Source organism: Solea senegalensis, linkage group LG14, assembly GCF_019176455.1.
Source record: "Solea senegalensis isolate Sse05_10M linkage group LG14, IFAPA_SoseM_1, whole genome shotgun sequence".
NCBI lineage: Eukaryota > Metazoa > Chordata > Actinopteri > Pleuronectiformes > Soleidae > Solea > Solea senegalensis.
This window is the reverse complement of record NC_058034.1, coordinates 25,183,305-25,195,844: the sequence shown is the minus strand read 5'-3', so window position 1 is coordinate 25,195,844 and position 12,540 is coordinate 25,183,305. Positions and strand designations below refer to the sequence as shown.

Genomic DNA, 12,540 nt, shown 5'->3' with positions numbered 1-12,540 from the left:
ATATATGTATATACATATATATACATATGTATATATATATGTATATATATATATATGTGTATATATATATATATATATATATATATATATATATATGTATACATATATAAATGTTATTTTAGTGACTCATTAAAGTTCACGTGAAACTCTTTTTCTTTGATGTTTTTGAAAAAATACCTTGAGTGAAATCATCTTCTGTCCCCGGCATGGACTCGTCCTTCTCGTCCTTCAAGGAAGTTTGAGCAGAGACACCCGACGACTCGCATTCGTCGTCTCTGTTGTCGCCGTCGTCATGGAAACACCTGGCGCTCACGTGCGTCTCCTGTAATGGGCTGTCCACGCTGTCCGATCTCCTCACAGAGCTGAGCAGAGCGGCCGAAGACAAACACACGTGGTCTTCACACGTCTCTGTCCTCGTCTCTCTGCACACGTCTTCTTCCTGACCTGTGGTCACGTCACAAACATCCAGCGGTTCTGACCGCAGCTCGTGCACCGCGGCGGCGCTCTCTAAGACGCCGTCGTCTCCGTCCTGTTGGTGTCTCGCTGCGTCGTCTTCTGGCGGCGACATAAACGCCTCCTCTGACGACGTGTGATGCAGATGTGACGTGGGACATTTTGGAGTTTTGTCCTCGATGGACCGTAGCTGGACTGAGTGAAGCACTGTGGGCGTGATGGTCATGGTGTGGGCGGGGCTAAACGCCTCAGGTTTGGCTGTTACTGCAGGTTTCTGTTTGTTTTGCTGGAGGATCTGGATCTGAGTCCTGTAATCTGAGACCTTGTTGACGCAGTGAAGGACGCTGAGGTCGAGGTGGGAGGGCGGGATCATGGGCAGCTCCAGGTTCCTCTTCGTCGGCGCGGCGGCGTCCCGGTGCAGCGACAGGGAGGAGAGAGACGACTTCCTCTCGGGGACTTTGGGCTTCCTCTTGTGGCCGGTTGGCGACAGCGGGCCGGGGAAGAAGGCGGAGGGGAAGGAGGAGGAGGTGGGGGTTTCTGACTGACTGGAGTAGCCGCTGGACGGGCTGGCGAGGCCACCCAGCTTCTCCGGTGATGTCAGCCTGAACTCGCCCTCCACTGATGGGAGTGAGGGAGTGGTGGCTCTGGAGCCGGACTGCGACTCGGAGCTCTCCTGCGACCTGACGCACTCGACGACCGTCGTCCCCGTGGCCGTGCTGGAGTTGGACAGAGACCGGTAAGGATCGCTGGACTTGAAGTCGCTCAGCAGCCACAGATCCGCGTAGTCCGACTGGACCACGCCCTCGTCCTTAAAGGAATGAGCGTCTGTGGAGCGGAAAGCACCAAAGTCCGGCTGGTCCTCCACCCCCCACACCACGAATGGCTCTGAGGAGAGGGAGGAGTTCTCCATGTGACCCGCAGCGCCGGGTAAAACCAGCTGCAGCCTCCTCTCTGTGGACGAGGACGGGAGTTGTTGCCCGCATGAGATCTTTGGCTCCTCGTGGTCGGGGAAGTTTTCCTCGCTGCATATTTTCCTCAGCGATGAGCTCCTCTTCGGCGGTGACGGCTTGGCCTTCGGTTTCCTCAAAGAAAGACAGCGTCTGGTCAGAGTCATGTGACCGCTCAGGTCCGACAGGCTGTAGTTATGATTGTTATTATACGTGAAGCTCCTGCTTTCTTTCAGGCCGCAGTCGAAGTGCATGGACGTGTAGTAGCCCTCGGTGTCCACAGAGTAATGCGACACCGTGTCTGCCTTCTCTGACGGCGGCTTGTCGGAGAAGCTGCTCTCACACGTGACCATGCTGGTGAAGCTCGGGCAGCCCAGGCTCGGCTCGGGGCTGAAGTCCTGCGAGCGCGGCGGCTCGGCGCGGGTGTAGTTCCACTCCTGCTCCAGTGGAGGGCTCACTCCTGCTTCCTCTAAGATGTCCATGGCTGTGGAGGAGAAGGAACCGGTCCGCTGGGTCCTCAGGCCCTGGTAGTGGTCCAGTACGAAGCCGGCGGGGTCGTCGTTGTTGTGGGTGGCGGCGTTCAGGGAGAGCTCCGAGTCGCAGTGGGAGGAGCCGGTGAGGGGTGGAGACGCGGCGGGGGGGAGGGTCTCTGACGTCTGGGAGGGGCAGGTGGAGCTGCTCCCGCTCCAGTTCCCGCTGGAGGACTGATGGTCGTCCTTGTGGTCCATGTGTCCGGTCAGCGCCGCGGCGGCTGAGACGGAGTGGACGGGGCTGCTGAAGGTGTCGGAGCTGGACGAGATCTCGCACGTCCGCTCCATCCAGATGTGCTCCGGACTGTCAGACAGGTGCTGATACGTCAGACCACTGGCCTGCTCGTCCATGCTCTCCTCCTCCTCGTCCTTCAGAAGTAACGTCCCCGGAGCGGGCAGGAAGTCCTCCTCCTCCTCCTCCTCCTCCTCCTCGCTGTCGTTGCGTCCACTGTCCAGGATCCTGCTGGCGTCTCGGGGCAGACTCCTGGAGCGTAGCTGTGCCTCCAGAGAGGCGGTGAACATGGCGTCGGTGCGCTCCGTCAGAGACGAGATGTTTCCTGCAGAGCGAGAGAGGGAGACGCCTCCCTGGACCCTCTGAGTCCTGATCCTCCTGCGAGACGGCGCCCCTGAGATCAGGAAGTCCTCGGTCTGGCAGCCCGAGTCTCTGGTGCTGAGGTGACAGTCCAGCTCCTCGTTAGATGGCGTGATGTCTGGACTGGAGTGGACGATCACTGTCCGCTCTCTGGACCCTGGAGACTCGTCAGAGTCTGGAGCAGAAACAACACGACCATGAAAAACGACCGTCTGTCGACCAGCTGTCAATCACACACGTGTCCTCCAGCCTCACGACTCAGACATTAGATCAATAACGCTGATCACTTCTGTTTTCACTCAACATTCATGAACCATTTCTAACTTTTATTTATACTCCAAACATCTGTCTCCTACTTTATAATAAGGGTCAATTATAATGTTTATAATAATGTTTAACTATAGTTAAGTAATGCTTATTTTGTACTTACATTTATGAAGTCACACATGTTTTCTACACTTTACACTGAGGGTCAGAGGGAGCATTAATAAAGCTAATGTATGATTAAGTACTGCTTAATAATAGTTAATTAATGATGATTCTATTCTACATAAAACCTTTATTAAATGTGAACTAAATAAAGAGTTACTTAAGTGTTAATTAACAGTTATTTTTGACATTAACAGCAGCTTTAAAGACCCTTAAATAATAAATGAATTAATGACTTCATTAACATGAATCACATAAAAATTGTGTTAATTAATGTTGTGGTAAAGTGTTAGCAGGTAGCCGTGGTAACCGCTGACTCAGGTGATCAGGTGTGTGTGTGTGTGTGTGTGTGTGTGTGACGTACCCAGATCGTGCTGCAGCTGTCGGGGGACACCGGCGACCGTCCTGCGTCTCCTCAGCTTCCTCCTCCTCTGAAGCAAAGACTGAGAGTGAACGAGTGAACAGCGGACACTGGCATCTCTGTCGAAGACGACGCCTGCAACAGAGACACGAGGAGGACACGTCTGAGGAATCTTTGTCTTACAAACACACACACACACACAAACACACACACACAGATGAAAAACAAACCTGGAGTGAGTTAAAGTCTCGATAAAAGAGGACGAGGTTCAAGTGTCAGATTAAAGAAAGTGAAGAACATTAACGAGAATCCTGCTCTTAGACTTTGTCTCTCTCTGTCTGTCCGTCTGTCTCTCTGTCTGTCTCCGTCTCTAAATGGAATGACTATCATGTGACAGCAGCTCAGGCTTTTCAGCTCCATAGCGATCACTGGACTCTTCTTACAATGTGTGTGTGTGTGTGTGTGTGTGTCTTTTATTTTATTTTTGTCTCTCAGTCCTGGACTAGTCTTGTGTGTGTGTGTGTGTGTGTGTGTGTGAACTCCTCTCATTGACATTCATGTCACAGGGTCTCACTCTTTGTGTCAAAGCACGAGAACTTAACACACACACACACACACACACACAATGAATGGATTAGTAATCGATCATTAAATGAAGTGTGTGTGATATCAGATGTTCTGTGGAAATCTTTGACTTGTTGAAATGAAAATAAACAGCGTGAAGAAGAACCCACTGACTGACCGGCTGACTAACTAACCAACTAACCGACCGACCGACCGACTAACCAACCAACTAACTACTTAGCATAACAACAACAGGGTGTAGTCACATGATAAACTGTAGAGTTTCTTAAGACAAATTAATAAATAAGAGGATTGAGACGACTAATTAAGTATGACCAGTTAGCATGGTTAGCTTTGCTTAGCTTTGCTCAGCATGGGTGAAAACAATCAGCTAGCCTAGCTACATCAATGAAAATGCACAGACTAGCTCAAATGCTACGTACTTAGCATGATACAGGGTGTTTGTTGATGTTATATCAACAAAGAAGACATTTTATTTTACCTGTTTTCCAATGCTTATGCTAAGCTAACTGCTAAATGCACCTTTAATCCCTGGCGAAGGACGTGGGGCTTCCTGTGACGTGAGAATAATAATCCAAACATGAGTTTAAATGAAGATAAAGAGTGAGTTTTCAGTGTTTACCGGTGACATTAATGGGGACGACACACGAGCCGATGACCTGAGACTCGCTCTTCATTCTCTCCTCAGGCGTCGGCAGCGGCAGAGCTTTGGACCAGTTAGTCTGCTTGTCCAGCGTGGACGGGGCGTTAGGGATGGGAAACTTAGACCGGTGACCTAGAGTCACCCCGTCAGTGTCGGGGTCAGAGGGCGTGGCCTGCAACACATGGACATTTGCATGGTTAGTGGGTGTGGTTATTGTTAGGGTGTTAGTGTGCGAGAAGGTGGCAAAACTCGGCTTCAGGGAGAGAAACGTGTAGAGACAGAGCAGAGATTACAGCTGAGCTCAGCTATAAATCATGTCGTTAATCTGGAGTTTCTGGACGATCATTTAAGATTAAGAAAACAAAGGCATGCTTCAGAGAAAGAATCAGTCCGTTTCATGCAAAAAACACCAAGAAGAAAATCAGAATATGCCTTCTTACGCTAAGAAGAATTAGGTTTAAAGGGAAAGGTTGTGGTTTTATGAGGAGCACTCACTGCGGCAGGAAACCAGCATGTGAGCATGTCGAGCTCATGCTAACGCTGAAACCTGAAAATCCTCTGAGGTGAACACCGAGACGCTGACTCACATATATTTGAATTATTATGGAGAAAAATCCATCTTTCATCTTTCATTCATTTCTTGCATGTGGTTGTTACAGCTGAGCTCCACGTCATATTTCAAATGTTTAACACTTCATAGCAAAGTGTGTCGTTATTTATCTACATCAATAACTATTTACACAGTAGAATGAAGAAATGAATATTATATATTATTGTCTTAATTACATCAGAAAGTATAAAACACGTTACTAGTCTTCTCTTTTTGTCAGTCTCTCCCTCTCATTAGAAATGTCATTAGTTTTCAGTTGAGGTATCACCACTGTTCACCTTGAGAAAAAACATCTACATCTTTTATTCTACACAAGACTCATATTATCAAGAATTTCACTATGTGGATATTTGTAATATTCGTTGCCTGGGGATGCTCAGTTTGACTGAACTTAAACTTGACCTATAATCGCCACTACCGGGAGCCGAACCCGTGTTTAAAATATAAATAATATTTAAATTTTAAACATTCACATTTAATCTAAAAATCATTATATCATAATAATGGTTTTATCGACACAAAATGAGAAACCAAAATAATAAATTTCTACTGCAGCCAATGGGAGTTTATATAGGCCTCCAGGTTCACTGTGTTTTAGTCATGGTGTCAGTTTCAGTCACCCTGTAAACTTGACTTTCACTTTTTTTTTTTACAAAAAAAATTGGTTTGTGTTTATAAATGTTGTTTATTCATAATTAGACTTCAGATTCCCGCATTTTTTAACAGTTTTCCTTGAACATTTTACCGAGGTTTTTTTTCGTCTCGCAAGCTCCGGTGGCTGATGGGTAATATATGCAAATGAGTTTTCAAAACCATCAGGCGGTCCGGTTAGGAAACGCAGAAAAAAGAGAACCAAGCAGGCTCGAATTTCCATCGGTTAATGAGCAGAGGCGGCAGAACCAGCTTCACAAGCCGCGATACTGTCGGTACCAGCGGCACCAGCGGTACCGGTGCTAGCGCTAGCGGCGGGACGAGAGCTAGCGTGACGTCACCGGCCTCTGTGTTCGAGCACAGCCTCAGCTCTGTCTTCTTTCTGTCCGATGACATGACCGACACAAACTCAAAACCATGTCCACAGAGAGTCACTTTAGGACCGCGTCGAGTTAACACATGACTTTCTTATCTTTTGTATTATTACTGAACAAATATCACATTTTAACCACTCCAGAAAAGGCTCAACTAACTAAATCTACCTTATCTTAAGTCTGATATTTTAATAATATGTTAATGTTGCCTTGTCCAACTGGGAACAGCTCCCACACCAAACCCCACAGAGAGAATCAGTGATTTTAACATCACACACGCACACACACACACACACACAGGAGCTGCTGATCCACTGTTGCCTCCATCACTAAGTTCAAATGTTATGTTTTGCCAATTCGGTGATTGAAAACCTTTGTTCAGATTGACCGCAGTGACACACAGTGACCACACAAGGCAGCAGAGGACCAGCAACTGTGTCCCTGTGAGCTAAAAACACTGATTTTCTCTGTGGACTTTGGTGTAGGAGAGTGAGTGGTTTACAAACTTCACTTTCCTGATTGGAAAAGTCCGTCTGACAGTGAGATAAAGACGTGAACATGTTGTTAAGACTGAGTTCTTTGTTAAGTGGCATTTAAAAGCTTTGTGAATCTGACTGTAACCAAAGAGAAGTGTGCGACACACTGTAGTACAACACGCCACAAAGAGAAGTGTGCGACACACTGTAGTACAACACGCCACAAAGAGAAGTGTGCGACACACTGTAGTACAACACAAGTTCAACACGGACTGTCTGTTTTTACCCAGCAGCCACTGCACAGGACACAAATGTGACAACAAGTCATTTCCAGTCACAACACTGGCTTCTCTGGAAACTCTGAGCTCATGCTCCGTCAGTCTTTGGCACGCACACACACACACGCGCACACACACGCGCGCACACACACGCGCGCACACACACGCACACACACACACACCGCAGCAGCAGCAGCAGTGTCTGCAGGACGTCCATGACTCTTTTATTTTGATACTATTTTTACTTCTCCCCTCACTATCGATACACTATCACTCACCCTCTCACGCATGAATGGATGAAGTCTATTGAAGTCTTACCTTGAGATTCCCACACAGAAACACATGTGAAACTGGCCAAGGTTCTCAGGCTCAACTGGTTCCCACCTCCAGCAACCCTACGACCTCCCGCCCCCCCATTAAAGAGCACTCTGGATCTTTTGTGCTCTGTGTTCTCTGCAGACCAATGAGACCCTGACGACACACAAAAGAAACCAGTTTCCAAGGAAACTTCTACCAACTCATAGAAAAAAGAAGGGAGACCATTTCCAGCTGATTTGTTTGGAGGACAGAGAGGCTGCTTTAAGGGGGGAGAAGGAGTGGAGGACGGAGACGAGGACGGACAGTGAAGAGGACGACGAGTGGACACAGAGGAGAAGGAGTGGTGCTTCTGTCTTTTTCACTCACAGCAGGAAAAATAAAAAAAAACACAGCACAGAGGAATCAAGCTTCCTGAGGTGGACCCTGTCATTAAAGCCTGCTGCTGCTGTCACTGCTGCTGCTGCTGCTGCTGTTACTGTTACTGCTGCTGTTGCTGCTGCTGCTGCTGTTGCTGCTGCTGTTGCTGCTGCAGTTACTGCTGCTGCTGTTACTGCTGCTGCTGCTGCTGCTGCTACTGCTACTGCTGCTGCTGTTGCTGCTGCTGTGCTGCACTGCCTGCTGCTGCTGCTGCTGCTGCTGTGTGCTGCTGCTGTTGCTGCTGCTGCTGTTACTGCTGCTGCTGCTGTACTGTTACTGCTGCTGCTACTGTGACTGCTGCTGCTACTGTTGCTGCTGCTGTCACTGCTGCTGTTACTGCTACTACTGCTGCGGTGGTCCTCACACACTCATTACACTCATACATGCCAGGCCTGCAGGAGGTGCTGTGGCCACAGACACAGAATGAAATCAAAAAATCAAAAACAAACAAACTCCAAACACAAGAACAAGACAATGGAGAGGCGGAGCTATGACATCATCGCTTTCCCAAAGTAGTGATTTGGTTCTCGACACGAAAACACAAGGATGGCGTTTTGAGATTTTGTGTGAGTGGATAAAATGTGACTGAAACCTGAACTTTAATTCAGTTTCACAGCAAACTGGGCAGAGTCAGTGGGTGGAGCTCGAGTGACGCCCTGGGGCCCATTTCAGAAAGCAGGTTTAGTGAAAACTCTGAGTTAGTGAACCCTGAGATGAGGGAAACTCTGGTTTTTCGGTTTCACAAAGCCAGTTCAGCTTAACTCTGAGTCTGTTACCCTGGCAACAGACTCGTGGAGGCTGTGCTCTTTGTTTACCCATTGTTGCCATGGTGAATCGTAGTATCGGAGCTCCATTGATGGTTTTATTCATTCCCAACGCACACGCTTAACTCAGAGATGATTGAACTGATGCTGATCAGCTTCTGAAACACAAAACTCAGAGTTTGTTGAACCTGCTTTCTGAAACGGGCCCCTGCTGTGAGTGACATGCACGAGAGAGACGCTTTGTTATGATCATTAGAAGAAGTCAAACCAACAAGAGCAGGTGAGGAGGAGGTAGAGGAAGACGAGGAGGAGGAGGAGGAGGAGGAGGAGCTGTGAGTTGTACCTTTCTGCTCCAGGGAGATAAGCGACAACATTCGGTGGGGGAGGAGGAGCGTGTGGATTCAAACTGAATTACAGGACAATAAAGAAATCAAACATGAATACATGAACTCAGGAGGTGAACTGTGACATGAATGTGGGGAAACTGTTGCTACGTGTGTGATGAGAGGTAACAATAAGAACACTGCTGCTGTCACATGAAACTTCATGAAACAACATCACTGCACACTGATGTGAGTGTGAGTGTGTGCCCTTTATTTATCAACATTAAATCAATTAAAAAACAAACATTATGAAAGTAAGTCACATATTTAAAGACATTTTGATGTGAATACTGTGAAGGATTCAAAGATAATTCAACATCTGAGTGACGCTCTGTTTCAGACCTGGTAATAAAGGTGTTTTTTTTCAGTGAAAACAACAAAAACAAACAAAAAAAACGATTTTATCCACTTATTAAAAAAGTCATAGAACAAAATCTACGTCAGTTTAAGTCGACGACATCTTTAAGAACATGTTCACGTCTTTATCTCACTGTCAGACAGGAAGTGAAGTCTGTAAAACACTCACTCTCCCACACCAAAGTCCACAGAGAAAATCAGTGATTTTAACATCACACACACAGGAGTTGTTGATCCACTGCTGCCTCCATCACTAACTTCTAATGTCTGATTTTGTCAATTTGGCTTTTGAAATCCTTTGTTCAGATTGACCTCAGTGACACAAAGTGACCACACGAGGCAGCAGAGGACCAGCAGCTCCTGTGTCCCTGACTTTCTCTGTGGACTTTGGTGTGGGAGAGTGAGTGGTTTCCTGTCTGACAGTGAGATAAAGACGTGAACATGTTCTTAAAGATGTCATAGACTCACACTGACATAGATGTTATTATCCGAGTCTTTTGTTCAGAGGCTAAAATCCATTTTTTTCTGGTGTCCTCACTCACATTCTAGTTGAAACTTCCACAACTGGAACACACACACACACACACACACATCCACACACACACACACACATCCACACACACACACATACACACACATCCACACAAAGTCCCTGAACTATCCCTTTAACCTCTGTCCTCAGAGATCTTATCATAAATGGACAGCAGTAACTTTTGAGTTCACACATGACCTCACCGTGGTTAAACCCGTGGCTCTGAGGTGAGGAGAAGGGTACAGGGGCATCGGCGGCACGGCTGAGATGGAGATGGTCACTCTGTGCTCGCTGCTGCCCGATCGTCCTCTCTGTTGATCTGCAGCAAACACACAAACACATGCTGTGTGTCACTTCATCTCACACACACACACACACACACACACTCCACTCACACATACACACACACACATGCTGTGTGTCACTTCATCACACACACACACACACACACTCACACACACATACGCACACACATGCTGTGTGTCACTTCATCACACACACACACACACACACACACACACACACACGACACACACACACACACATACGCAAAACACATGCTGTGTGTCACTTCATCTCACACACACACACACACACACACAAACACACACACTCACTGCACACAACACATGCTGTGTGTCACTTCATCTCACACACACACACACGCACACACAAACACACTCACACGCACACACACAAACACATGCTGTGTGTCACTTCATCTCACACACACACACGCCACACACACACACACACACACACGCACACACACAAACACACACACACACGCACTCACACGCACACACACACACACACACACACACACACACACACACACACACGCATGCCCCGCTTGTCCAGGATGCAGCTGCACAATGAGGCCACTAGAGGGCAGCATGACAGAGTGAATGAGGGGGTGGAGACATCGTTCTAACTGAATCATTTTGACATTTGAGAACATTTCCACGATATCACTATATACATGAGATCACTATGAGACTTATTCTGAAGCTTCTAAGACAGTTTAATTAAAGAAAATCAACATGTTATTGATTATTTAAGTCATTATTCAAAGTTTTCAATCATTAAAAACATGATTTTTCAGCTTCTTAAAAGTGAATATTTTCTGGTTTCTTTGCTCCATAAAAACAAAGAAATCATTCAAACTTAGTCTCTTTTTTAGTTTGTGGACAAAAACAATCGTCATTTCCACATTTGACAAACACTGACGGTGACTTTCCTGCCAACGTGTCATGTGACATCCACAGATGCTCAACATACAGAGGTTTCTATCAGCTGTGAGTGTGAGAGTGAGACAGACAGACAGTGAGACAGACAGAGCTGGGCTGACCTCGGTGCAGCATCCACAGGTTGAGCTCGGCTCGTCCGTGGAGCTCGTCCACACATGCTGGTCTGGTGGACGGGTGGAGGACGTTCCTCTGCTGTTGCCACGGCGCTCGGTGATGTGTCGTCAGTTTACTCTCCACGTCCAGGTTTGACACCGCTGTGGAATAAAAACAGAGCAGGTCAGATTATACCAGATTAAACCAGATTAAACCTTTGTGTTTTAGAACACAGGTCAGTTAACTGGAGAATGTGAGGGATGTCTTTTTGTCCACAGTCCAGTGTTTTGACCTTTTTACCCTTTTTCAGAATGTTGACTTTATTCTCAGAATTCCACTGTAATCACAGATAACTTAAAATAATCTCAGAATTCCAATGTTTTTCCTCAAATTTCTGCTCAATGCTCACAATTCTGACTTTTAACCTCAGATTCTTGCATTTTTTTTCAGATTTCTGAGTAAAGAAAAATATTTTCAGGGAAAAAGTCTGAATTATGAGATTAAAGTTAGAATTCTGACATTTTTCCAACAATTTTTTTTTCAGAGAATTCCAACTTTTAACCTCGGACTCTCAGATCTCTGAAGAAAAAATGCCTGAATTATGAGATTAAAGAATTCTCAGAATTCTGTCTTTTTTTTCCCCTCAGAAAACTTCAAACTTGCATGAGTCCTTGATCCTCGTCCACTGTGTGTGTGTGGGGATCTTGTTATCATGTGAGATAAAGCACTTAATCTGCAGGAAAAGTTCTACATGAATACAGATTGACTGTCACATTCATGATGAAAAGCACATGTAACTTTCATCCCGTGTGTTCAGCTGCTCGTGTTCTGCTCAGCAAATCTTTAAATTTCCACTCGGACATATTTGTGGTTTTCCAGCGGCTAACGTTATTAAGGTGAAGCGTGCAGACTCAGAAAAATGCAGCTAATGGTCTTTCCAGTTTGGCGACAGTGCGGTGCCGAGCGTCTGAAATACTCTGGGATCAGGAAGAAAAAGGAGGGATTTCAAATCCCAGCTGTGAATCAGAGGGAAACTCTGGGGAAAGGAGAGGTGAGGTAATCAGATTATGTGTCAGCAGCAGGACAACAAACCTGTTTACTAATGCTATTAGCTGCAGCTGCACAATCGACACACATTCTGATGCTGAAAAGAAGAAAAGGAAACTTTAACATTTATTCTCCCACTTGTTTTAAAACAGGAATGGAGAATTTTTAATTTCTATTGTTTATTTCTGATGAAAAAAAGGATTTTATCCACTTTCTACACTGTCTACAATATCTTAAAGTGTGTGTGTGTGTGTGTGGGAGAGTGAGCGGTTCAAAGAGACACACGTTTTTTCCAAACTAATGTTTAGCTAATTCATAGATTTATAGCTCGACTCACATTCTTCTTCTTCATCTGAGACCTTGTTGTGAAGACATGAAATACCAACAGTATGTGAGGGTTAATGGAGCAGAGGGAGACGTCCCACAGCTGATTTTGATTGAGAGGAACTC

At 46.2% G+C, this 12,540-nt stretch overlaps 1 protein-coding gene across 2 annotated transcripts in view; it reads right to left on the bottom strand.

Annotated features, from left to right (window-relative positions):
- The window catches only part of nhsa (Nance-Horan syndrome a (congenital cataracts and dental anomalies)), a 56,207-nt gene that overhangs the window by 2,081 nt on the left and 41,586 nt on the right, over positions 1-12,540 (bottom strand). Inside the window, exons 2-7 of one of the 2 annotated variants that reach the window (XM_044043723.1) lie at positions 11,052-11,204; positions 9,904-10,019; positions 8,772-8,834; positions 4,520-4,712; positions 3,316-3,447; positions 178-2,697 (exon numbers count right to left, since the gene is read on the bottom strand). In XM_044043723.1, the coding sequence (XP_043899658.1) occupies positions 178-2,697; positions 3,316-3,447; positions 4,520-4,712; positions 8,772-8,834; positions 9,904-10,019; positions 11,052-11,204 (3,177 nt within the window). The remainder of the gene's footprint in view (positions 1-177; positions 2,698-3,315; positions 3,448-4,519; positions 4,713-8,771; positions 8,835-9,903; positions 10,020-11,051; positions 11,205-12,540) is intronic. The other variant, XM_044043724.1, reaches the window with a different exon arrangement.